The sequence below is a fragment of the Hoplias malabaricus genome, chromosome 6 (genome assembly GCF_029633855.1).
Source record: "Hoplias malabaricus isolate fHopMal1 chromosome 6, fHopMal1.hap1, whole genome shotgun sequence".
NCBI classification, from domain to species: domain Eukaryota; kingdom Metazoa; phylum Chordata; class Actinopteri; order Characiformes; family Erythrinidae; genus Hoplias; species Hoplias malabaricus.
The window spans coordinates 2023427-2047506 of record NC_089805.1 but is presented as its reverse complement, the minus strand read 5'-3'; the positions used below and the strand labels follow the sequence as shown (position 1 = coordinate 2047506).

The 24080-nt window shown below is 40.3% G+C and overlaps 2 protein-coding genes across 3 annotated transcripts; both read right to left on the bottom strand.

Annotated features, from left to right (window-relative positions):
• Positions 1-2227: 2227 nt before the first annotated feature.
• LOC136700386 (essential MCU regulator, mitochondrial-like) lies at positions 2228-4244 on the bottom strand. The gene is made up of 3 exons (XM_066675721.1): positions 4050-4244; positions 3209-3358; positions 2228-2414 (listed from the first exon to the last, which is right to left on the bottom strand). The coding sequence occupies exons 1-2, from the start codon at positions 4185-4187 to the stop codon at positions 3221-3223; spliced, it is 276 nt and encodes a 91-aa protein (XP_066531818.1). The 5' UTR covers positions 4188-4244; the 3' UTR covers positions 2228-2414; positions 3209-3220.
• A 623-nt stretch (positions 4245-4867) lies between these two features.
• fam234b (family with sequence similarity 234 member B) lies at positions 4868-23339 on the bottom strand. 2 transcript variants are annotated; one of them, XM_066674447.1, is made up of 13 exons: positions 23272-23339; positions 15497-15952; positions 14154-14276; positions 12635-12829; positions 12321-12436; positions 12078-12228; positions 11641-11782; positions 11364-11549; positions 10340-10418; positions 9871-10032; positions 9354-9465; positions 8041-8267; positions 4868-7865 (listed from the first exon to the last, which is right to left on the bottom strand). In XM_066674447.1, exons 1-13 carry the CDS (start codon positions 23306-23308, stop codon positions 7863-7865), a joined length of 1989 nt encoding a protein of 662 aa, XP_066530544.1. In that variant the 5' UTR covers positions 23309-23339; the 3' UTR covers positions 4868-7862. The 2 variants fall into 2 exon arrangements, with proteins under 2 accessions (XP_066530544.1, XP_066530545.1); XM_066674448.1 differs by having other exon boundaries at positions 9354-9462.
• Between the last annotated feature and the right edge of the window lie 741 nt (positions 23340-24080).

The following is a 24080-nucleotide window of genomic DNA, read 5'->3' as shown; positions in this document are numbered from 1 at the left end:
GTGACTGTCTGTGAGGAGTGTGGTGTGTTCTCCCTGTGTCTGCGTGGGTTTCCTCCGGGTGACTGTCTGTGAGGAGTGTGGTGTGTTCTCCCTGTGTCTGCGTAGGTTTCCTCCGGGTGACTGTCTGTGAGGAGTGTGGTGTGTTCTCTCTGTGTCTGCGTGGGTTTCCTCCGGGTGACTGTGAGGAGTGTGGTGTGTTCTCTCTGTGTCGGCGTGGGTTTCCTCCGGGTGACTGTCTGTGAGGAGTGTGGTGTGTTCTCTCTGTGTCTGCGTGGGTTTCCTCCGGGTTACTGTCTGTGAGGAGTGTGGTGTGTTCTCCCTGTGTCTGCATGGGTTTCCTACAGGTGACGGTGAGGAGTGTGGTGTGTTCTGTGTCTCTGGACCCACCGTGACCCTGAACTGGATAAGAGCTTACAGATAATGGATGAATGAGTAGGATTATGAATATAAAAAGGGCTAGGGACTATTGGAGTAGTGTGCTGCTTAGAACACCCCAAATGATTAGGAATGTTGGCGTATGTAATACACTCAGCAACTACAATAGTTTTAGTAATGTACAGTAGTTATTAGGCTTATTAGTGTAGCATATTTGCAAATATATTAGCTGCAGTCTTAGAATAACTACACCCTAATACTACTTTTATTTTTTATTACCAGTTGAATGGTAGGCTAATGAACTACACCAGTCTTGTGTATAATTTGGTAATATACTTCTGAACTACCAAAAACAGACCCTCAAGTTCATCTCTGTTATAGGCACAGATAGTGTAATCTGTAAAGTGCTAAAGTCAAAGTATGCAAATTAGTGAGCCAGTACTCCCTCCCCCTGATGTGCCGTGCTTGTCCTGGACAAGCACTAGTTCTTGGATGCATTGGTCTCACCTCAGGAGTGTTTACCTGAAATGTCTCCACCTACAGATCTACAGTACCCCCTCATAATGCCTTCTCCCACTTCATATTGACTTTTCAAAAGTCAATATGAGGTAATGAACCTGCAGGGTGTAGATACCATTTAAGTGGCAACACCAAAGGCCTTTTAGCCCTGACTCCCTTCTCCACTCTCCTTAAGATCCACCTGTAGTTTTTAAAAAAAATCATAGTGCTTCATAAATTCTGAGTGGAAGATAAAATTGGGTTTTGCAGGGGTTTTTTTTATAAACTGGTGCCCGTAGGACACACTGATATCAAGTTACGGGGCTTAAATCTACCAAGAGTTTCTTTCAGAGATTTACCTGAAGAAGAAACATTGCATTCATTAACATATAATAAATGATCAAACCAACATAAGATTATATACACTGTCATATTGTATTTTTATTCTATTTCACTAGTGTTTTTTTCTATTCTCTGGCCCCAACTTGCATTTAAAATTCTTCAATTTAAAAATGTAACTACCATAATTCTAAATAAAGGGCAAGATTTAAAGTTAGAAGGAACTACTTCAGTGAATTAGACATTATTCATTCATTATCTGTAAGTGCTTCAGGGTCGCGGTGGGTCCGGAGCCTACCCGGAATCATTGGACAGGAACACAACCTGGAGGGGGCGCCAGTCCTTCACAGGGTGACACACACCCACACATTCACTTACACCTATTGACACTTGAGTCATCAATCCACCTACCAATGTGTTTTTGGACCGGACACAAGGCGAACCCACAACCTCCAGGTCCCTTGAGCTGTGTGACTGCGACACCTACCTGGTGCGCCACCATTAGACATTATTATTCTACAATATTTTGGTAAAGATATAGCTACAATAGGACTCCCCAGAAGTGTAGCTGTTGATATTTTGGTCCCAACATGGAAGAAACCTTACGTTCAGCCCCTGGTGATGGCTCTCACTCTCCTCCCAGTACTGATGATGGCCAATGTGGTCATCTGTTAGCAGACATAACAGAACTGGCATTTGTAGCCAAACATGTTGAGCTGTCCAATAAGTTTGCATTAGCAGCAGTTCAAAAAATGCTCTGTGACTGGCCTCGCATTCTCTGGAGAAAGTATATGCTAGCTTTTACCCTCCCAGTTCGGTTGCACTGTGTAATTGGAGGAGAAAATAGAGTGAACAAATAAGCTGCAAAATTCAAATACAGCCAGAATATAATTAACTACTTAACATTATTTACATAGAACTTTAACAGATTAAGAATCGAGTTTCTTAAAGCAAAACTGCTCAGAGTGCCTGGTTGTATCTGGATGAAAACATACAGCACCCGTGTCAGTCAGGTTTCTCCAGTTTAGACTTTATTTGACTTCGTGCAGACAGGAGAGCGCAGCTCTTTTAAATACACACACACACACACACACTCGAGCTCCAGACAATTTGCAGAATCATTCTAAAGCAGGGTTTCCCAAGTGATAGGACATTCTGCTGTTTCTCCAGTGTAATCTTCCCTCATTTCCAGCTTCAGAATTCTGCAGAAACACACACAGCACTTTACAACACTGGATTAACGGATCAGTGGGTCAAGTGGATTTTCTTGATTTATAATAACTCCTAATATATGTATAGTGCCTTCCACAGACAAAAGTGGTGAAAGCTAAAGGCGATTCAGCAAGCGCTAAAATACAATAAAATTAAAATACACTTAGGGCAAACAAACAAGTGATAAACAATAGTGAATCTTCCTTGAGCTTTTGCGCTGCTGACAGATGAATATGTAAATAACTGAGTATGTAAATATATATATATTTGTATAGTGTTTATGTATGAATGAGTATTTGGGATATAAAATCTCTAAAAACAAACCTAGATTGAGCAAAAGGTACATATAAAGTCAGACATGGAATTAAATGTGGACCTGTTCTAAACCCAGAAAAACTGACTCACTTTGTGATTGGTCACAAAACCTCTGACTTCAAGTTTAAAGCATATATTTATTGATTTTTTAAAATACAAAATATAGAACAGTTTTCCACACTTCAGGTGCTCTTCTGAGAGTGTGCATATATTAAAATGTTCACTGCAGTTCTGTGTTATTAAGAATTGTCTTCTGGGTGGTACTTGTACTCAAGCTCTCATTTTACCCGAGTAAATATAATACAGCTACTAAGACTACTCTAAAAGCTCAGATACCCATCATGCCTTGGCCTGGGTTTTTTATATATGTATGTATATGTTGACCAGTGACAGTATGAGTAAATAAATGGATGGTTATTTGATGAGTGCTAGCATCCTCCTGGAAAACCAATCTCAGACTCTCACTCACAGTCATCAGAGTTCAGTCATCATCATCATCATCCTCTGGGACAAAGATGTCATGTTCCTCCAGAAGAGCAGCAAAGTTTTTGCTGATCAGGGTGCCTACATAGAGGAAAGGAGCCACCACCATGGCAATACGCACAAGACCGAGTGGCGTCTGAGAGAGGAAAAGATAAAGAATAAAACCTAGCCAAATATGGTGTTATTGCACAAGGTACCTCTTTATTTATGAATCATGCCAATGGTCTCCTGGTCTAAGCAGATTTTTCACTGACAATGAATGTCGTTTTCTTAAATCACTCCCACTGTGTCCTGTGTTTAAAATGCTCCAAGGCTGATACTGTCCTGTAGATTTGTTCTTCTCGTGTATCACTCCATTCATTTCAAGGTTGTTTGTTAAACAAAATAGAAATAATGATACATACCTGCTACAATCGAGCTCACATTTGGTGCAGTAATGAAATATCACATTCATTTTCTAATGGAGAAAATCAGCTTAGACTAAGAGCTCCTTTTTTGGGGCATGACACTAGTGACAGGAGGCCCATTTGGAAATAGGCAGAGGACTAATCATTAGTAGCCAATCACAATGGGCTGGAATGTGAATCAATATTAAGAAACAGACAGGAAGAGACAGAATGGAGATCTTGGGTTGTGAAAGAGAGAGAGAGAGAGAAAAAATATATATATATATAACCTCTTATTAATATATTTAAAAGTAAGCATGAAAGACGTTCAGCAAAAAAACAACAACACTATAACTGACAACTGACAGACACAGAGATAACGGCAGAAGTCAGAAAGAATGAGAGACATAGTATGATTGAGAGAGAGAGAGTTTGTTTTACCTTCTTGGGTTTGGCCAGAATGGCGCCTGTGTTGGTGCAGACTGCTGTGCGGCTCTGGGTCACTCTTCTCCAGAGCGGACAAACAGTCGCATTTCTCCTCAGAACAGCGGAGAATCTCGACAGGTTCAGCACAGACATCTTAGCCCCACAGTCTATGTCCAATCCGGTCCGCTGCGACAACCTGCACCACGAGGACCCTTTGGTGCCCGCCGCGTCCGCCCGCTTAAAAATTATATAACTTGTGCAAGGTATCAAAAATTATAGATATTTCCTACAACGTTAATATATATATGTGTGTGTGTGTGTGTGTGTTTGATAAAAACGCAGTACTGAAAAAGCAATTCCTGTACTATTTTCTGTGCAGTGTGCACATACCACAAAAGAAAAAAGAATCAAATGTCTTTTAGATTAAGTAAGTCTTCCAATAAGAACAATAAGAGTATTGCACTGAGATAAAGTTATGCTGAACTAATTGACTTATGTATTGATTATAGTAGCTATAAACTGATGTTCAGTATAATAATATGAATTTCCCCCTAGCCATGGCTACATGATTCATGTCCTGGAGTAAAACCATTAAGGGCATTCTCATGCATTCTTAATATTTCCATATCAGTATTTCACTGTTCAACATATATTACCTCTGACAGAACATTTAATTGCACTTAATTTCTGCTGGGTTTTTTCCCCCCGAATAAGTGTTTACATGAACTGCTGCAAAGAATTTTCTGTATTGTAAAATCAGTAAATTACAGTATTAATAAACTATTAATAAACCTTTTAAAATATGTATTTGTACACAGTCCTCAGGAGTGCATTGGTTTTTATTGTTTAGTTGATCAGCTAACTCAAAGTATTACAGCAATAAAAAGTCCATTTCAAACAGAACATTAAAATTGTCTGTACCACAAAAGCATAGTTTCCAGTTGAGGCCAAAATCCAAAATTGTATATGCAACTATGCTAAAGACCAAATACATTCAGACTCACATTTTCACAACACCACACATTTCATACCCAGGGGCATGTTGATTCACTGTTTTGAATCACCTCTCCTTTTAACAACACTCTGTAGACACTTGGGAACTAGTGAGACCAGTTGCTGTAGGTCTGGAAGTTAAATGTTTTCCTTTCTTGCTTGATATAGGATTTCACCTGCTCAATAATACTGAACCTTTCATCTCATAGTTCACCAAATGTTTTCAATAGGTCTGAGCTAAAGTACCTGTCTTTTACAAAGGGAAGATGCTGCTGCAATAAATGAAGAATGTGTATTGGAACTGTCTTGCTGAAATAAGCAAGGCCTTCCTAAAAAAAGATGTTTTCTGGATGGCAGCATGTTGCTCCAAAACCTATACATATAAACGGTGCATTTACAAATGTGCATTAATATACCCCTACACCATCACAGATGTTGGCTTTAGAACTGTGTGTTTATAACAAGCTGGATAGTGCCTCTCTTTTTTGGCCCAGGGGACATGGCCTTTGTTATTACTTCGCCTCAGTCCATCTTTAACTAGCTTCTGCACAGATCCAAAAACACATGGACCTTCACAAGACTGGTTCTTTTTCAGGAATTTTCAAACAAATAAAGGTACAACAAACAACAGTAAAAACAACTTTATGCAAAAACTAAAAATCTGTGAAGATTCAAACCCTACATTGATCAGGAAGGAAATGCAAATTAGGTCCCAGGGCTCAACATTTTTTGGTGTTCAAATGAAGCCAAGAATAAGAATAAAAGGAGCCAGGGAATGAGAAATTGCTAAACACCAATATTCTGAAAGGCTCTTTTGCAATAAAGAATCCTCCATTGAAAGACCGACAGGAAACGGCAACCCCTGGTGGAATGTATTGTGGGAAGCTTGTCTTTAATAATTTAATATAAATAAAGTAATTAAGAATGCCACACCAGCAGATAATAACACAGTGTATGCAAACGTTTGATTAACTGAAAATCTCATTAAGTAAACGTAGGGTGACCAGATCTGAGATGGTGAAAAAGAGGACACGTCTTGGGGGCGGGGCCTCATCACCCCCCTCACTTGCCGTGGTATTCTTAGCTGAACCTATGTGTGCTTTTAGGTCCTTTACACAATTTCTTTTTTAATTCATCCGAGAACTTACATTTACGTTTCGGCATAGCTGCTCGAGGTGAGGGTAGGTACTTGAGCTTTGCCTGACGTAAACAAGGACTACTGACGTGCAGACTGACCAAATAAATGTTTACAGAGAAGGTTATCGACCAATAACGGTAGCTCTACAGTCAGACCGTCCAATCAGAAGATTTTAGGCTACTTCACCACGCCCCCTTCTCACTCAAGCGAACCAATCGGAGTAGGGGAGGGCGGGACTAGTTTGTGAACGAAACTTCTCGAAGTTCTATGTAAACTCTAGAAAAACAAAATCCCGGACGTTTGTGAAATTCCGCCCGGACATTTTTTTAAGTCTAAAAAACAGGACATGTCCGGGTAAAAGAGGACGTTTGGTCACCATAGTAAACGAAACCTGAAAGAAATAAGTCTCTTAGACGTTTGACATCATTTGTAAATGAAGAACCAACCCTACTTGTGGAAATAAAGTACCAAAATTAATTTTACTAACCCATGGACGGTTGACATGAAATGAGTGGAGTTGTGAAATTTTCTTTAGCACAGCTGATGTACATTTTAGCCTCTGCTGTATGTACCTTCTAAAAATAGAGTAACCTTCCAGTGCTTTAATGTGTTCAATAAATAACGTCTGCTGTACAATAAAAGAGTCACATATCTACATCACATTCAGGTGAAATGCATAAACAGAAGATAATACCAGCAGATGGAATGAAGGAAAAAGTCAAACACAGGAGAATAAAGGGTAATACCAAAAAAGTCAAGTGATTTGATGTGAAATGGTGAGCTGTAGAGGAACCAAGCAGGTACCAAGCATCTGAAGCATTAAATGTCTTTAAAAAGCTCCCTGTAAGAAAACTATTACATGCCTGAGACATTGTGTTATGATCATTTTTGAGAGAAGGTTTTGATGTAATATGTGCTTTTGAAAACATTATTGACAGAGGGGGACATGCAGGGTGTAATAAGGCAAAAAAAAAAAATGTACCAACATTTCACCACTGTAAACACTGCAAATAAAACAGGTGTTCTAGATAGTAAAATAAAATAATTATATTTACATTACAGAAAATCTGACCCCCTTGTTACTATGACCACAGCTGTAAAGAAATCAGAGTCAGTGACTTCCCCAGAAAGCTCAAATTCATTTACATTTTTAAAAAGGTTTTTTGAAGAATTTCCCTTTAAAGATAACAGATTACCAGTAATGATTAAAAGATACGAACCACACAGAAGCAAAAGTAGGTTTCTCTAGAGGCTGTGTGAGCCAATCCAAAAGCAATGATTAAAATATTATATTTATATTAGGTTCAGACTGTGCTCAGTGCAATCTGTCCACATTTTACATTAATCTCAAATATACACATTTCTTTATAAATCACAAAAAAAAATACAAATCCAATCAATGGATCTCTTAGCAATATTAGTGGTCTTTCTGGTCCTTTTTACATTTCAAAACTTAATCACCAGCACTCAGGAAATAAATAAATAAATGTATTCAAATCTAAGAAATATGTTTTGATCTTATGCACTTAACAAAATTAACAAAGTGAAATACACACAGGTAGTAACTTGTTAAATGAGACCAACATGCTGCAGGTTTAAAATGGATTTAAAAGCCGAGCTTTCGTTGTGCAAACGTGTTTCAGATCTGGATGTGTATTTGTTGCCGCAGGAGGTGATGGAGGAGCTTTTACAGACTTTCACTGCAAAGAAAAGAGGGTAAACTCTTAAATTCCAAACTGAAAATATGTGTAGTTTTAAGCAGAAATTACAATTTGAAAGGAAGGCAATAATTAGGATCTGGGTTCTCAATAAATGCTGTGCCTACATCTACATACTATACATTTATGGCAGTGTCTTGTTCTCCTTTTTACCAACCTGCTGCCTGAAGGACAGCTGTCTGAAGAACTTGTTGATCTGAAAGTCAGTGGGTGTGAGAGGAGCACTGGATTTAGAGTCCTGCCCGAGACGAACGGTCAGTGCAGATGTTAGAGCTGCTTTCACACTCAAACTCTTCACCACCTGAGCACCCAGACCCAGGCCTGAGACGGGACGAGATAGGACCACCACGTACGAGGAGTCTTTCTGAACTTCTTGATAGCTCACTGTGGAGAAATGGTTTAGAGCCTGTTAATTACAATCAGTCTGTAGACGAACACAGACGAGTACTAGTTTATTAATGTGAGACTCTACATGTGGCAGTGAACATAATACACATATCACACCAATATACACACACTAGTGAGCATTATTTTCACACATACACCTACCCAAACTAGGAGCAATGAGCACACACATACCAGGAACTAGAGGCCTTGCTTAAAGGCACATCAGCTGTAACTATTAAAGTAGGAGGAAGCGCAGTTCCTTCACTCCTACATTTTCCTTCTGGTCCAGGGGATCTAACATGTCCTAGGTCTACTTCTGTAATCTTTAGGCCATGGATGAACCCTACACTGTCAGAAACACTGTCTGTGGTGGTAACCTCTAGGAAAAAAACACTGTTATAAAAAATTAAAACCATTTTTTTTTAGATTTTTAAATAATTTTAATGTTATATGCCATCATTAGGACTGGCGCCCCCTCCAGGGTGTATTCCCGTCTTGAGCCCAATGATTCCAGGTAGACTCTGGACCCACCGCGACCCTGAATTGGATAAGGGTTACAGATAATGGATGGATGGATGGATGGATGCCATCATTATTATATTTTTTCCAGGTGCTGGCTTTGAGGTCTTGTTTATTATTTTATATTATGTAATTATAATTAATTAATTATGTTGTGACACATCGGGACTGCCAAAGAAAACCTTACCAAGCTTATTACAGCGTAATACAAAGGAATCATTTATTGCATAAAGCCAACTTTAATAAACAACTAACATAACTTCAATATAATTCTAGGCAAGTTCTGCTCCTAATGTCTACACTGCATTGTTCAGATGTCAACCATTGTACGACTGATTGTTTGGCAAAACTAACTGCATCCTTCACAGAAGTGCTCAACATTCTTGAATCTGAAATGGTTGATTTTAAAAAGTTTTTTTAATCATTAGACACTGAAAATTCACGCTCAATTCATACTCAAGCAACAACGAATATCATTTTTTTTTTGCATTTTCTGAAGTGGAGTTTGTGTGTGTGTGTGTGTGTGTGCTCGTGCTTGTGTGTGTGCGTGTGTGTGTGTGTTACCTATAGCGGTTAGCGCTGTGTCAGTGGTGCTCATGAGCTGCTGCAGGATTGTGGGATATGCCGGGTGCAGAAGGAACAGTCTGCGGAGCACCGGCTCAGGTGTGCTAACCTGCTACACGAATACACACACACACACACACACACGCACACACACACACATGCATCAAATCAGAGAAACTTCCATACATTTTTTCTATTTTCCTTCCATGTATGTGTTGCAGCATGTAATTCACAATTTACATTAAAGTATAAAGAAAACATATAACGTTCCTGAGCCAGAAGATGAAGTCTTATTGCATAACTTCTGTAATTTCTACAAAATGCAAATCCTTTTTGTGAAAAAAATCATAATAACAATATATTCACAAAAAAATGCAACTCCTTTAGGAACAAATGTATTTGAAGCAGTGATGACACAAAACATCATGTAGATATTACTTTCGGTGATAAAACTACTGCACAGATCTATGTCCATAAAAGAATCTAGGTTCAGAAAAGTTATTTATGGAAATCTTGCCTTGGTCACGTTCCTTGAGGGGGGCAGGAGGTCTCCAGCCCAGAACAGGAACACAGACTGACCAGCCGTGGTCAAAATGGAGGAACCTTCCAGAACGAGACGAGGACAAACAAACTCAGCCTCCCACAGACACACACCCTTAGCTCCATCAATAATCTGAACCTGAGAGAGGGAGAGAGAGAGAGAGAGAGAGAGAGAGAGAGAAAGAAACAGAGAGAGAGGGGGGGATTGAGAGAGAGAGAGAGAGAGAGAGGGAAAGAGAGAGAGAGATAGAGAGAGAGAGAGAGAGAAAGAAACAGAGAGAGGGGGGGGGATTGAGAGAGAGAGAGAGAGAAAGAAAGAAACAGAGAGAGAGAAAAAGACAGAGAGAGAGAGAGAATGAAAGAAAAGCAGGTGGAGCAGATTGTCAGTACATGAAAGTGTGTACATTAGCAGGTAAAACTGCATGAATCAGTCAAGTGTGTATTACCTTTCGGACTCCGTTGGCAGATTGCTGAATGAGCAGGTCAGGAACTCCATCATCGTTAAAATGACCAACAGCAGGTCGGCTACACGCAGAGACAGAGAAAAGACTCACTGAGCATCAACATTTATATAGTTTTAGAAACCTTTTAAAAAACTTTTTCCCTTTCCCAACCTAATTGTTGTACAGGGACAGTTATCTCACTCTACAGCTGAGAGTTTGTATGTAGTATTGGGTAAAACCACTGCCCGTCACATGGCCAATTAGGGTCAGGTTCCTGACCTGAGCAAGCCAATTCTGCAATAGCGATAGGTGTCCTTCCTAAAAACTCTAACATTATGGAATTCCATATACCTTCTGCCCAATGTGTATCATTGATGTTTCATTGTGCTGCTTCTTCCCTTCTGCTTCTTCATTTTATCGTACACTATGAGATTTAACACACATCCTGTGTTTGAATAACACAATCTAAATGTTGATATGTTGTGTTCTAGTGTCTTAATTTGTGAATCTGTACTTTACTCAAGTATTTCCATTTTGCTGTCCAAAAACACATGTTGGTAGGTGGATTGGCGACTCCAAAGTGTGTGTAGGTGTGAGTGAATGTGTGTGTGTGTGTGTGTGTGTGTGTGTGTTGCCCTGTGAAGGACTGGCGCCCCCTCTAGGGTGTATTCCTGCCTTGCGCCCAATGATTCCAGGTAGACTCTGGACCACCGCGACCCTGAACTGGATAAGGGTTACAGATAATGAATGGATAGATGTATAAAGCATGAGTCTTGTTATAAAAATTATAATAGGACATTAGAGCTATGATACGTCATGGTACTTTTATTTTGATACTAATGTACATTTGAAGGTAAATACTTTTGTACTTTTACTCAAGTAGAGATCTACAAGGAGGATTTCTATTTTTACTGGAGTAATATTTTACCTTGCGTATCAGTACTTTTACATTTTGTGTGTTGTGTACTTTGTCCTCCACTGTCAATAACAAACACACATAAATGTCCATCCTCCTTCCCAATCATACCTGTGTATCGCAGAAGAGTTGACAGCCCAGTCTGTGTGAATGTCTCTCTGTCTGATGATGGAGACTGTGCTGTTAGAACTCAACAGTACCCAGTCACTGTGGCTCACATTACGGTTGGACTGAGGATCCAGGTTATTGAGATTGTTACACACTCCAGCCACCAGGGGTAGTAAATACTCAGAACCACTATCAAATGGAAAGAGAAGCATGACATGTGTGTGTATATATAAACAACTTTTAAAGCATATCATTGCATGTGTGCATGTGTTTTCTGAACCTGCTGAGGTGTATAAGGTTGGACTTGTTTGTCTTCCTCTGTTTCTCCCAGATGGGGTCTTTAATGCTGAGGCTAGCAGGTAGCGCAGTGCGACCTGTGGCATTTTTGTAAATATCCCTCAGAGAGACAGCTTCTACAGTGCCTGTATTTGCACCAGAATCACAGAAAACACAAAAGTGGTCACTTACATTTATATTTCATTCAGCATTTCATACAGAATTCCTGCGGAAAGGGCTACAATGATAATAGTTACAGTTTAATCAGTTACTGTTAATAAGGTGCAGACTTATTTTTGAGGTCTGCTTCTCTGCATTTGTATACTGTATTTTAGGTTTTGATTTTACTTTATATTTAGTGTTTTATTTTTATGTACTGTACGTAGCCCTGTGTGTGGACTGCTTGTGTGTGTGTGTGTGTGTGTGGCCTTCACTTCTTACCTAAACCAAACAGGATATAGTACGCTCCCACTGCTGTCTCATGCAGCAACGGACCAATCAGTTTTCCCTGTGCTGAGAGAGTGAAGTTCACTGGTTGACCAATCAGAGACCCAGTCATCCCTGAGTGCAGGACTAGACAAAGATCTGGATCCTTCAATTCAATCAGAATATTAAAGACACATCATTTCAAAGCCTTTAGAAAACATTCAAGGGCTTAAAGGGTTGTGTAAGTGTGTTGCTCACCTTGTCTGCAGGTAGTGTAGCAATCAACAGGTCTGGAACACCATCTCCCTGCAGGTCAGGTACAGCTAGAGCCTGAGACTCCACTTTTCCTGCCGGAACTTTCCACAACGTCTTACCTGCACCAGCCAGCAATTAATAATTAGTCAATCAATGATGATCACATACCAGTCCTTCTTTTTCTGTTACAAAGTGTGCAGCTCATAAAACAGCCAATATGTCAAAGCACAAAGAACAGATTTCTAAGAAACGTGGCCTGTAACAGGAGGAAAAGCTTTTAGCTTTCTAATAAAATCCTCAGGCAGTGGAAAAACAACCTGATGAGGCGTTGATGGCAGTGAGGTGTGATGGAGTGATGAGGAGGCAGACAGGTGGAGGTGCCTCCCTCTGAGGTGTGGAATCATCAGGTACAGCAATCTGCAGGCCACACTGCAGGGAGGTTGCAGTTTCCTTCAGAGAATGACTCCATATCGTCTCCCCACTCACTCCACGCAGAGCTACGACACTGTACTCTACAGAGTAAGAAAGCAAGACGGTGAAATAGGCATACACCAATGTGCCATAACATTACGACCACCTTGTTTCTATACTCAGTGTCCATTCTCTCAGCTCCACTGAGCCTACAGGAGGACTTTGTTGTTCTACAATTACAAACTGGAATCCATCTGTTTCTAGGCTTTGTTTGCCCCCGTTCACCCTGTTGTTCAATGGTCATGACCCAAACAGGACCACCACAGATGCTGCAGTGACTGATGTGGTGGTAGTGTGTTAATGTGTGTTGTAATAGTACAAATGGATCAGACACAGCAGCGCTGCTGAAGTTTTTTAAGCCGACGGTGGACTGAGAATAGTCCACCAATCAAAAATATCCAGACAACAGCATCCAGTGATCATTGATGAAGGACTAGAGGACAACCAAAACAAACAACAAAAGCTATTGTCTCTGACTTCATCAACAAGGTGGACCCTTGTGGACACAGTGTTTAAAAACTCCAGCCGAAACTGCTGTGTCTGATCCACTTGTGACAGCACAAAACACACAAACATACCACCACCACATCAGTGTCACTGCAGCGCTGAAAATGATGGTGGTCCTCTGTGGTGGTCCTCTGTGGGTGCTGAAGATTGATGAACAGGGTGAAAGGGTGCAAACAAATTATACAGAACATCAAAGTTCTCCTGTAGTGTCAATGGAGCTAAGAAGATGGACAGTGAGTGTAGAAAAAAGGAGGTGGTCATAATGTTATGGTTGATCTGTGTATATCTGATATCGGAATCTCTTATGTTTTTATACTCTAACATTTTGAAATAAAACGCCCAAATATTCTGAGATAAACAAACCATTTATTAAATTGCAATAATTTTAGCACATAACATGTCTTTGCGATTACTAATGTAGTCAAAAATAACACTATTCATGGTTCTATAATCTGAATGTGTGTGTGTGTGTGTGTGTATGTGTGTGTGTGTGTGTGTGTGTGTGCTGACTGATTAATAAACTACTGTATTGACTATGCAGCCATTACAAATACATTACATTTCTGATTTGAGAGACAAGGCTAAGAAATCAGGGATTAGTTGATAAAGGGTGTGACTAAGGTAACTGTAGTAGATCAGAGATTGTACACACACATGCACATGTGATAAGTCATTATCAGTTACTTAAAGCAGCAACTGAGCAAAACATTTATTAATTAGGCTCCTGTGGTTTGGCTTCATTCCACTCTTCCCTCTTTCTCCCTCTCGTTCCCTGCACAATTCCCTTTGTCACCTTCCCCTTTCTGTCTCTTTCTACGTCTCTCTTCATATATCTTCTGTTCCATTCTTTATTTGTACCTTTGTTGTTGCCTTGAGAACTGATCTGCTGACTGCTGTTGGAGATTTTGATGACTGCAATTAACAAATCCTCCATTCCATCCCCATCCACATCCCATAATGTCAAAGGAGGTGATGTCACACCTGGAGGAGGCAAGACCAGACGTTACAGAATGTAATAACGGTTTACTCAGTCAGTTTCACTCTGCAGGCCTTTAATCTAATGATTACACTTCTGCAGTCTGCACTGGCTGTTTACAAAAGAAGCTTCCAGTCTCCAGGAATCATTAATTACATTTTTGGTATTTGGCTGATGCTTATCTAGAGAAACTCACAAGGTTAACGGTGTTACAGAGGATGGCCAGTGTAGCGTTAGGTATCTTAATCAAGGACTTGTACTGGTGTAGCACAAGCAGAGTTACCCATACAGGGGATCAAATCCCTGCCTCCCACATGGTGTGGTAGTGCACTGGCAGGTAGTGGTGTTATCAGTTGTGTCACACCAACCACAATACTTTTTTTTCTTGTCATTGTAATGTTGGTGTTGGAGGCAGGAACATCAGCTGGCCATGAGTGATAATGATAAAGCTAAATGTTATGATATTGTTATTAGCAGATCCTTGTGTTATTTCAATCAAAGCCTGTAGGGAACTGTGTTAACTTGAAATGGAGTATAACATGTCCCATTTTAGGCATTAATAGAATGCAACACTACCAAATGGTATAGCATTATATCTGAAAAACAGTATTCATTTTCCCATACACAAATGTGCTCCTTGAATCCTAGATATTCTCTGGGAAGACCGGATTTCTGATAAACAAAAAAAATCACAAGCACTAACTTTTATGAGGCCAGTTCATATTATTATTATTATTTTATTTTAGGGCGAGATATTTTATTCCCACTCCGGGTGACACTCAGTCTGTGAGGAGTGTGGTGTGTTCTCTCTGTGTCTGCGTGGGTTTCCTCCGGGTGACTGTCTGTGAGGAGTGTGGTGTGTTCTCTCTGTGTCTGCATGGTTTCCTCCGGGTGACTGTCTGGGAGGAGTGTGGTGTGTTCTCCCTGTGTCTGCGTGGGTTTCCTCCGGGTGACTGTCTGTGAGAAGTGTGGTGTGTTCTCCCTGTGTCCATGTGGGTTTCCTCCAGGTGCTCCGGTTTCCTCCCACGGTCCACAAATCACATGTTGGTAGGTGGATTGACAACTCATAAGTGTCCATAGGTGTAAGTGTGTCAGTGTGTGTTGCCCTGTGATGGACTGGCGCCCTCCAGAGTATGTTCCTGCCTTGCACCCAGTGATTCCGGGTAGTCACAGAAACGTAATGCACTACCCAGTGAAGTTGTGATGTTATGCTCAGTTTACTCACCTCCTGTGTCCCCTAGCTGGACTTCCCACTGTGGGAGGTTTTGTGTTTCCCCCTGCTTGCAGGGCACCAGGAATGAACATAGCAGCACGGTCAGTGTGGCGCAGGCCAAGGGCAGCAGAAAGGCTGTGGTTCGGATTGCCCCACGGGCTTTTGCTTTTTTACCCTCCTCATCCCCAACTTGCTCTGATCCTGCCCCTCCACCAGTGCCGTCCAGCCTTGGTCCTTTGCCCATGCCCTGGCCATCTCTCCGTTCATCTTCCTCCTCCTCCTCTAGATAGTCTTCTTCCTGCAGCCTCGTCCTGCCACACCGGGTGTCTGTCGCCCCTGACCCCAAGCAGCTGCCTCGGCCCAGCCCATTTCTGGGATAATTAAGTACTAGGTCATCCTCCTCACTGTCATCATCACTGTCTGCCTGTGTAAGGGGGTCATATTCACCCAGCTGTGAGCCCTTCTTACCTGAAATACACACACACATATGAACAAACCACATAAGCTGCATATCTCTTTAAAGAAAAAAACACACACACCAATGATATGACAGAAAATGTAACAAACATGAGTATTTCAGCATGTTTTTTAGTGCATTTATCAGTGTAAGAAGGGGAAATATCTGTTCAGCAGCTTATCTCTAGAAAACATCTTGAGTATTGTTCAATTTCACATGCAATGATGTCAGCATAAACCATGGTCTATATTTTTAGACTGCAGGCTCTTTGAGTACAAGTGCATTTACAAAAATTGCACAGAATGCATTTTACTCTCCAGTTCACAATCTCCTTAAGTTTGAAGTTGGTTGAAATTATGATTTACTGTGTTAATGTCACATGTTATATCTTTTGTGGTCTGGTTCTGAGTCTCATTTAATGCAGTAATAGCATGATGACAAATATAAATACCCATCCTAATGTCACCAATGACTCAAAACAAAACCAAATAGGCCTAACTGGTAAAAATATCTATTTTATTCAGTCATTCATTCATTATCTGTAACCCTTATCCAGTTCAGGGTCGCGGTGGGTCCAGAGCCTACCTGGAATCATTGGGCGCAAGGCGGGAATACACCCTGGAGGGGGCGCCAGTCCTTCATAGGGCAACACAGACACACACACACACATTCACTCACACACTCACACCTACGGAAACTTCTGAGTCGCCAATCCACCTACCAACGTGTGTTTTTGGACTGTGAGAAGAAACTGGAGCACCCGGAGGAAACCCACGCAGACACAGGGAGAACACACCAACTCCTCATAGACAGTCACCCAGAGGAAACCCACATAGACACAGGGAGAACACACCACACTCCTCACAGACAGTCACCCAGAGGAAACCCACACAGACACAGGGAGAACACACCACACTCCTCACAGACAGTCACCCGGAGGAAACCCACACAGACACAGGGAGAACAAACCAACTCACAGACAGTCACTTGGAGAGGGAATTGAACCCATAACCTCCAGGCCCCTGGAGCTGTGTGACTGCGACACTACCTGCTGCACCACCAATATCCATTTTAATTTAAAATATTTTTCACTTGATTTTTTAGAACGTAAATACGCACAAAAACACAAAACAAAATATTTGAAGCATGAAAGTTCCTTCTCTGGCATTTGATTAGAAATTGATTTATGAATTTCAACCTTGATGGCCGAGAAATAGCAGCTACCTACTAAACATATTACAACCCACTTATTATATGGAGCTTAAAGAAACACTTACCCCTTAAAAAAACGTACCCTTAGTGTGATTCATTTTTACTGCACTGTACTGAAATCACTGGTGAGCAGGAGGGAGGGGTTGTTTCTTACCATCCTCCAAAAGTTACATAGATACATTTCTGCAGTGCTGATCCCAAACTATTCTCCCAATTACAGCACTGTTAGGCATCAATAGTGATTCTGAAGCTGCAATTTTAAGGTACAGATATTACATAGTTTTTAAAATCTATTGTATTTCAGTTCTATGAATTATATTCACGTGACATTCAAAATAACTTCTTGGTACCACTTTATAATAACACTACACTTATAAAGATTTACAAATGGCTCAAAACCTGTATTACATGTAGTTATTAATTATGTGGCTAATACATTATTCATTCATTCATTCATTATCTGTAACCCCTTATCCAGTTCAGGGTCATGGTGGGTCAAGAGCCCACCCGGAATCATTGGGCTCCAGGCGGGAATACACCCTGGAGGGGGCGCCAGTCCTTCACAGGGCTAATACAGTAAAGCCATTATAATCATTTATAAAGCACAGATGAAAAGGGCAACAGTGACCTGGTGTTCGCCAAAAAGTGAACCCACATTCACCTGCTCTGTTTAATCTCAGATCTTGCAAAATACTAACCTTACTCTGGCTTCACCACAGTAACTCAGTCAGCTTCCGTATATATTCATCTCTGTGTTACAAATTATTATTAATAACATTTAAGGTGTTTACAACCTAATTAATAACTGCGTAATAAACAGGTTTTTAAACCATGTATATACCTTCTTTAATTCATTATATTTAGTACTTTATAAATTTGCATTTTAACAGTTTTTATTATTGTTTGGGATGACACTGAGTGATAATAAAATTCAGTTTCAAAACTGGATTTCACTAGAGTTCGTAAGAGAAAACAGAACACAGGACTGATCATGATGAGCTTATATTACTTAGCCTTATTGGCCTCATTGAGACTGATCTCAGCTTTTACATTTCCCTGGGAAGTTAAAGTTTGTATTTACAGTGCTAAAAACGATTACTGATAAATTAAGGTTTAAGGTGCTGTAGATATATCTATGATAAGAAATTCTGCACTTCAATTTCTCACAGCCACTAAAAGAAAATCTCTGATGAACCCGAGCCCAGTCAAAACAAACTACTGCTATCAGAAATATCTTTGATACTCAACTTGCTTTAATGGACTCCTAGCTTGATAGCGCTGATGCATGCATTGACATTATCATTGTTATATGATAGCACTGCGAGAATCACTGCTTAATGAAATAGAGAGAATTTGTTTTAATGAAACCGACTTACATGAAGCTAACAAAGACAGACTTTTCACTCTAGATTCCTTGGAGCTCCAAGAATGGTGACCTTGGAGACCAGTTTTAGCATGAAAATCTGTTCCTGATCCAACAAAACCTCATACTGATGCCTGTCATTACAGTTCTTAGCAAGACAGGACTGTACATGAGATGTGGAATACCAGATCAATAGGTTTGATGCTTAAAAAGGTAGCTTGCTGAATGTAGATTCACTTATGCTCTGATGTAAGTTTTGAAGATCATCATGACCAAATGTATAGTCAATCTGGATTTGTGGCTTGTTCGTCTGCTGGCCACATTTGTGGATCAGGCTGCATTTGTGTTTTGAGCGGGTGAAATGCGAAAGGAAAGTGTCAAAATACAAAAACCTGTGAGAGGACATGAACAAATGCACGTCACGGAAAACACGTGACTTGATCCACAATTAACAATTTAGATTCAACAATTTACAAATGAACGTTAAATTCGAGACTTTGACTTTACAAATATTTGCAATGTAAATTTAAACAAATGTATTTATTTTATAAATGTAACTGGGCGGCACGGTGGTGCAGCAGGTAGGTGTCGCAGTCACACAGCTCCAGGCACCTGGAGGTTGTGGGTTCGATTCCAGCTCCGGGGTGACTGTCTGTGAGGAGTGTGGTGTGTTCTCCCTGTGTCTGCGTGGGTTTCCTCCGGGTGACTGTCTGTGAGGAGTGTGGTGTGTTCTCCCTGTGTCTGCGTGGGTTTCCTCTGTGCCGCCCCCAGGTAATTCATGAATGTATCCTAATTATTTTGACCTGCCCTTTCTCAAGCTTCTTCCATTCGTTAAGAGGACTTACATGAAACTTACTTATGAAACTAAACAGACAAATAGTTTGCAATAAAAAATATGCACACACTAACCTGTCCATACAGAACAAGAACCAAATGTAAATGTCATTAATATGCAGCCGATTGTGTACTTTATTGCTGAAAGGAAATTCAAATATTATAATAAAACAGCAGAATTATCTCTTGAAATTTTAACCCAAGTCCCCACTGCTTTTAAGATCAGGGCTATGACGTGTTCAGACATGTTCCGTTTGCTCCAGTTTGGATTTCTGCATAGCTCAGTGTGTTTTGGGTAAATAAGGGGTATTTATATCACAATGCAGGTTCACTGGGTAATTCATATTACTGCTGGGCCAGTATTGCACATCATCCAAAAAAAAACTTGCAATGCCTCGTAACTGACCAACACAAATGAATGGATTTAATGAGATGTTGTTTTATTTTGCATATACAATAGTGGTATTAATAAATGTACCCACAAAACTAACAGAGCATTTTCCCTTTTTTTTTGCCAAATCAAAATAGTATAAACAAAGTAATTCTGTGTAGTGTATTAGGAAATGCTCTGTTCTAGAGAAACGTACTGATACAGAACTGTTTACAAAGGTGGTGAAAGGAAGTGGGCATAAGAATTATTTAATTCTACGAAAAGCTATGTCACAGATAAGACAAAATTCACAAACAATATAACAGGATTTTACAGTATTTTTACTGATGTAATTGGAATATGGAGGAAGCCATAATAATAATACATTTGAAGCTGTAAAATATCACTAAACTGACTTACTTTGATGTCTTAGGATGATACCTCTTTTGTGTTACCTCTAAACAGTGTTGATGTTCCAGATTTATTATGCAATAAGAAGTCAAAACGATAAATGATTCAGATTCAAGAATGTGTTGTCTGAATTCTGTCTGTGGCCTAAATCACTGGGACACCATGTTTAATAGAACAGTATAGTCAGATGTTAGTGAATGAGTAAATAAGTAAAGCATTTCATTTATTCATTATCTGGAACCACTTATCCAGTACAGGGTTGCCCTGACTCATTGGGCGCAAGGCAGGAACACACCCTAGATGGGGCATCTGTCCATCACAGGGAAACACACACACATTCACTCACGTCTACGGACACTTTTGAGTCACCAATCCGTGGGAGGAAACCAGAGCACCTGGGGGAAACCCACACAGACACGGGGAGAACACACCAACTCCTTACAGACAGTCACCCGGAGGAAACCCACCCAGACATAGGGAGAACACACCAACTCCTCACAGACAGTCACCCGGAGAAAACCCACACAGACACAGGGAGAACACACCACACTCCTCACAGACAGTCACCCGGAGGAAACCCACCCAGACACAGGGAGAACACACCATGCTCCTCATAGACAGTCACCGGGAGGAAACCCACGCAGACACGGGGAGAACACACCAACTCCTTACAGACAGTCACCCGGAGGAAACCCACGCAGACACAGGGAGAACACACCACACTCCTCACAGACAGTCACCCGGAGGAAACCCACGCAGACACGGGGAGAACACACCAACTCCTCACAGACAGTCACCCGGAGGAAACCCACACAGACACAGGGAGAACACACCACACTCCTCACAGACAGTCACCCGGAGGAAACCCACGCAGACACAGGGAGAACACACCACACTCCTCACAGTCAGTCACCCGGAGGAAACCCACACAGACACAGGGAGAACACACCACACTCCTCACAGACAGTCACCCGGAGGAAACCCACACAGACACAGGGAGAACACACCACACTCCTCACAGTCAGTCACCCGGAGGAAACCCACGCAGACACAGGGAGAACACACCACACTCCTCACAGACAGTCACCCGGAGGAAACCCACACAGACACAGGGAGAACACACCACACTCCTCACAGTCAGTCACCCGGAGGAAACCCACACAGACACAGGGAGAACACACCACACTCCTCACAGACAGTCACCCGGAGGAAACCCACACAGACACAGGGAGAACACACCACACTCCTCACAGACAGTCACCCAGAGGAAACCCACGCAGATACAGGGAGAACACATCACACTCCTCACAGACATTCACCCGGAGGAAACCCACGCAGACACAGGGATAACACACCACACTCCTCACAGACAGTCACCCGGAGGAAACCCATGCAGACACAGGGAGAACACACTCCTCACAGACAGTCACCCTAAGCATTAGAGATTTCAGAATTTAATGATAATGTATTGACCTAAAACCTATAACACCACAGTCTCCATTCAAATGTTTTGAAAATGTTATGCTCCATGAAGACATTTTGGCAGATAAAAATGTGAAATACGTTGTGTTTTCAACCACCACACTAATGCAAAGTATCTTGATATTACATAGGCTCCTGTGATTAATGGCAGCATTGCATCAAAACAAGCAAGGTAGAGAGATATAACTGGTTTTTTACTTTTAGCAGAATTGTTTTGACAATCATTTTCAACCTCTTCCCCTCTCCTTCTCTCTCTCTCTCTGTGCATTGGTGTTTGTCTGTGTGTGTGTTTGTGCATTTCTCTCTCTTTACATCCTGTAGCATGATTAGACTAAACTTTCCAATTCAGTCTAAAAAAAATGTGTGCGCTCTTTTATTTTCTCTGCTCTCTCACCCCCACCCCCAAACACATAAACACATACACACTCACAATTTAACTAATGATTGGATATGTCATAGCTTATTTGAAAAATAAACCTTTTTTTATTTGTTGAGCAGCTAAAATTTTGTATTAAGCCAGAATGAACAAAAATTCCACTTGCAATACTTTTACAATTTGTATCCTCTGTTCCCAAAGTGTAATTAAAAGTAAAGGTGACCAGCCATAAGTTTACCAGCCAGTTTAGGCAATATATCTAATAGTTACACTGCCTTTGGTCATATCACATCCCACTGTAACTGTTATGTGTATTTCACAATATCCACTCAGAATGGCTTTTTCTACCCTTTTATTATTTACTACTATTATTTCAAGCATAAATGTTGAGAATTTGTGCAATTCCTCTAGTAAACATTTATTATAATGTAATTAAAATACAGCATATTTGACAACAACGACACATTATGAGTCTCCATTAGACCTGCACTGTACGTTTGTACCTTTACTGTTTACAAATTATAAATAGAATTTTAAATAAAATGAGTAACAGCGGCATCAGGTAACAGTAGCTAGCTAACATTCCGTTAGCACGAAAAAGTGGCAGAAGCTCCATATGGAAATTACACATTATTAATGTCCCTTTTCTGTTTTCTCTATCGAAGATTAAGGTGTCCAACTAAACTAAATCTTATTTTACGAAACCCGTATTTGTAGCTTAAACAACTCTGGGTTTTCAGCTATAATACTAGCATTTATTACCGCTAACGTTCTAACCTAACATTTTTGCTTAACTCCATCAATAAAATAATAACCATTTACTCTTTTCTATTAAATGATGGATTGTGTAGAAAAGGAAAAACAGGCCCATGGCCCCAGGATTTTAAATAATTCAAGATTTGAATCATCCTAGGAAAGTCCGGTCCCCGTAAAGAGAGAAATACAAAACAAAACACACACACGGAGGCATATCATTAATGAAAGAAAATCTGAACGAATGTGTTATCAATAAATCACTATCAGGACAAAAGACGAATACAAATATCTACGCTCCTAACGTTTTATAAATGTACAATATAACATGTATAGTGTAAATATGAACTAATATAGAACGTTATCTTCGCCACTGTAACGTTAAAGCTCTCTCTATAACGGCACTGCATCCAAAAAAATAAATAAATAAATAAAAAACACAGAATCAGCTTGTACAACTACACTACCGGTATACTACTAAATTAGTGCAATATTAAGAATGTTATTATAATGAAGTTGTGTGTCTTACCGGGCAGTTTGAGAGCTCTGGACAGCGCCGCTGCCATGCTGAACACTAACCGGGCCTGTTTACAACGCGGAGATACAGCCAGCAAAGCATCATGGGAAATGTAGTCCGAAGTATTAAAACGTTAACATTTACAGTTTATAGAATTTTAAATTTGATTTTAATTAGCGTGACTCCAGTCTGGTTTTAAAACAAAAAATGACAGTGACTTTTATGAGATTTTTAAAGACAGTGAATCAAAAATATATATAATATTGGACATAAAAAAATATATAAAAAGGCTTTAAATAAAAATATGCTAGAATAAATAGTGCGAATATGACTAACATTAAAATAAGACTAAACTGGTAAAAGTACAATATTAACTTAGACGTTATCTAATTTAACATGAGGTAGTTTTATCCCAGTAAACATTTAGCCGTTGATTCAACGTTGTAATAATGTAATGACTGTCGTCTAATCAACGTTCTCTTAAGGTTGAAAATGAAAGTTGAAAAGACGTCCAAACACAGACATCAAAAAGACGACTATTAGACGTATTTTGGACGTCCAGTGACGTTATCGATTGGTCACCACTTAACTAACTTATTAAGATGGATTTTGGACGCCCATTGACGTTTAAAATATGTCCTTGACGGACAGACTATTTTTAGACCTATTTTGAACGTCCAGGGACGTTCCTTGTTTACTGGGATGGCATTAGATTTAGTATTTTCAGTGTGGAAAAATCACCATGATCAGAGATTAAATCTTTTATTAGTGGTTACAGCTACAATCAGAAAATCACATGGCCAACAGCAACCTGGAGAGCT